The sequence below is a fragment of the Pygoscelis adeliae genome, unplaced genomic scaffold (assembly GCF_000699105.1).
Source record: "Pygoscelis adeliae isolate BGI_AS28 unplaced genomic scaffold, ASM69910v1 Scaffold40, whole genome shotgun sequence".
In the NCBI taxonomy this organism is placed as follows: domain Eukaryota; kingdom Metazoa; phylum Chordata; class Aves; order Sphenisciformes; family Spheniscidae; genus Pygoscelis; species Pygoscelis adeliae.
The window spans coordinates 73,459-77,266 of NW_008823953.1; the positions used below are offsets into that span (position 1 = coordinate 73,459).

A 3,808-nucleotide genomic window follows, 5' to 3' on the forward strand; every position below is an offset into this window, starting at 1 on the left:
TATACAGTATTATTATTTCAGGGTTACCATCATCTGCCAAGTCATCACAATGGTGCTATAGTTAATTGCAGTGATAAGGGGGAGGGGAGCAGGGAAGCGCCTCTATTTAGTATGGTACCTATTGCTTCTCACTGCAATCGTGTCAACATTTCCACAGTACCTGCCTTGTTTCTAGGCACAGATAACATTCATTCATTGGAAAAAAGGGGGTGACAAAAAAAGCTTCTCCAGCCCAAAAGAGAAGGCAATGATATTATCCCAAGCTTAATGAAAGTTCTTTACTTTTAAAAACTAGTGCTTTAATAAGCAAACAATTTAAATTGGTTAATGAGTTCATAATACAATTCAGAGAAAAACCACTCTTAAGGGACTCTAGTACATGCCTAGTCAAGCAACTATATAAACATATACATGGTAGAGTTAAGCTTCCAACAATTTGCAATGATTTAAACAGTTACCCCAGGGAGCACTGCTCTTAAGTCAGCTTCAGGTCAGGCTGAGCTTCTAAGATGTGGCAATTCTCAGCATCATACAACAGTTCACCCAAGTTCCAAACATCTGCCTATGTTGAGAACTGAGGACCTGCACCATGCATCCCTGAAGCACGTCACTTAGCATTTTTCCCCTCCCTCTCTGAAAAGTGTATTTTTTTATACATTTTATACTGTTATGAAGAACTGTATATTTCTCAAAAAATTAAGGAGGTGGTAATTTACAGTTATAGCCTCCCCACCCCATTCATTAAGGCTCCCACTGAGGCTTGGCTATAAAATTAATAAATTTAAGCAGATCTTAAAGTGGTTTTTTTGAGATGAGGCAAAACAGAGTGTTAAGGTCAGGGGGCAAGTTCTTGCTTCCCATGTGCATGTGTGGTTTGGCTTCTTTATTTTGTTTCACTGTAAACCAAAATCAGCATGAAATTCAAGTAGGAAATCAAGAACATTCTTCTCATATTCTGAGACAACAATGTTCGAAATGCAACTAGAGGACTTTGAGGAAGTGACCGAATTTCTTTCTGGTTCCTTCTATCTGCTCAAATTATCTTAGCAAACAATTTAAAAAAAAAAACAACAACATTTAAAATGCTAATATACATTACGTCACCATCTCCCAGAACAACAAAAAACAAAGACAGACCCCACAATCCTTTGGACGAAGAGTTCACACACTTCATACTATGTTTTTTAATGCAGCTCAGGCAAGGAGCATAGCATGAGGGCTTTAAGCAAAGCTTTTCTCTTAAGGTTGGTCCAAAATGAGGATAGCCTTACCTCTATCCTTACTGCTATCCCTGCCTTGGTGCGGGTGGGAAAACCAGGCAGCACGCCTCCCACCACTGCCAGCTATCAGCTATGAAGTCACTGTGTCCATGCAAAGGCTAAAAGTGCAGAGACCTCAAGAGCCACAGGAGGTCCTGTCCCCCTCCCCGAAGGAGCTCACCCAACTACACAACCTCCAGACACAGGGAGAGAGATGCGAGGTCTGCAGCCTGAGGTGGTATGCTTCAGCCTGCTTCTCCTCGCTCTTGTGGACCAACTCCCCATTGCCTGCTGCCCACCTTTGGCTTTACACTGAAGGAGAGATGTAAATAAAAAGCAGGGATGTTTTTCAAGGCCTTTTTCTTTTCAGAAAAAGAAAAAAAAACCTTCGATAAATAAGCAGGTGGAATTTAACTTTCTTAATTTTCACAGAGCATTTTGTTGTTGCCTTTACACAAGCACATATGCTCATTTTCGAGGAAAGAAGAAAAGGGGGTTTCTACCACAAGGCTAAGAGGTTTTATTTGTTGGTTTTATGTATCAATAAAATCAAATTACAGGTGTCGAGGGACATTTTTTTCAATGCTAAATACCTTATGTTAAGATGTCAATTAAAGTTTTCCTGAAGAGGAAAGTTCCTCAGCAAAAAATGAATGCATTAAGAACGAGTATACCATTCCCCAGAGGACAGAATATAAAACAACCTGTCAAGTAATCAAAGATAACCAAAGGAATGTGTTAACTCCCTGATGTTTTTTTCTGTTCGGCATCAGGTGAATGCAAGCTCTTTTACCACCTGACGGAGCCCTGCTCTATTAATTCCCTGCTTCTCTCTTTCCATACCCCTTTTATCAGAACTAAAAAGCTTCACAAACTGGTGGCTGACATTCACTGACTATGCATTATTTTAAGGACAACACCAACTCTGACCAGCCAGCAAAAGCTGTCAAGCCTACATGCCACTTAAAAAGCAAAATAAAACACAGCTATGCTTTGAAACATAGCGAACTGTTAATGAAAATTAAGTTGTATTCAGCACTAGAAGTCTATATTTCTTCCATGCTGGTAAGGGAGAGCTATGGCATTCAGTTAGATGCATCTATAAGTGAGAATTGTTCATCCTTAATTCATAAGAGAAGGCAACTGGAAAATTCCATGAATTCAAGAAACTGTTCCAAATCAAACTTTTCATATTTTGACTGAAGATATGCAATGTGATACAAGATACTTGTAGGACCTGGAAACAGCTGTAATCTGGAAGTCAGAATTGCACCCTACACCAATAAGACACCTAATGCACATTTAGAATAACAACTGCCCCAAGTAGAAGACTTTAACTACATAGATACAAGTACTTAAAAAAGTGGGAGCTCTACTCTACCAAGAGCTCCCCTGAATTACTTTAAAAACAAACAAACAAAACCCCCCACACCATGAACAAGAACTGATGAAGATACTTGGGTTTGTTTACTTTAAAAAAAATAAAATCACCCACAGGTAAAGCAAAAGAAAAATCCCAAACACCAAGACCAATGTGCGTTGTAAAAGATCACTATTAAGGTCTAACTTCTGCTCCCACTTCAACAAATTAAAATGAACAGAGAAAATCTGGCCTAAGAAATACAAATGACATTTTTTTCAGACTATATGGACAGAAGTATTTCTACTCTGAAGCTCAACTTGTTGCAATATGTTTTTACATAAAAAGTGCACTCCCCCCCCAGCCCCGGAATTAGTCTTAATTAAGTAAGAATGTTTTGGAATACAATGCATAAAGAGAAGGAAAAAGCAGAATTCTTTGCTCTAGGTGTTAAAAATCACATACACAGCCTTCTGAGCTATTTTTAAAAGCTGTTTAAAGATAGTCTAAGTTCATTACACTATGACTGCTTACCTTTTTCCCTCCTGTTACAAATTGCTTGAAGTGGGATCTTACAAAATGAGGATGAACAGCAACAATCTGGGGGGGAGGAGGGAGAAAAAAAAAAAGATATGAATGTGGCCTAAATAAGATTTTACAGGGAGCACCACATCACTTTTTAAACTAGATAACCCTTTGCTAAGTATCAAGTATTACAGCTGAGTTCATTCACTGCCATACAGCCTAGTTGCTTCAGACATCTCCATTTGTTTTTCCTAGAAAAGAAGAAAATTCTCCATATTATGTGCCTGACACTGAGGGCAACATTACATCAAACGACTACTTTTTTTGCACAGCACGCAGTAGAATTAGGACCATGCAGCACAGGACTGCCGTGAGCAAGGGTTACCCCTATTAAGTCTTGTTTGGGGCCTGCCTAGAGGGCACACACACCTCAGCCCTATTGCAGGACAACCTCATGCAGCATCAACGCACCTTAAACAACCTCTTGGCCTACCTGTTACGTGTCAAGTGTGGGAGATCCAGCTATAAGAGCAGTAAGGCCCTAGGAGGCAAGTGAGTCGCATCTGATGTGTGTGAAAACTTAATGAAATGTTCAAGAAACAACCCCATAGACACCTGGGCCAAAGAGCACGGCATCGAGTGGGTATATCACATCCCCTATCAT

The 3,808-nt window shown here is 39.7% G+C and overlaps 1 protein-coding gene across 1 annotated transcript in view; it reads right to left on the minus strand.

Annotated features, from left to right (window-relative positions):
* Positions 1-3,808, minus strand: part of VPS41 (vacuolar protein sorting 41 homolog (S. cerevisiae)) — a 110,610-nt gene that overhangs the window by 60,520 nt on the left and 46,282 nt on the right. The window contains exon 6 of the mRNA XM_009321437.1: positions 3,154-3,219. Within this exon, the coding sequence (XP_009319712.1) occupies positions 3,154-3,219 (66 nt within the window). The remainder of the gene's footprint in view (positions 1-3,153; positions 3,220-3,808) is intronic.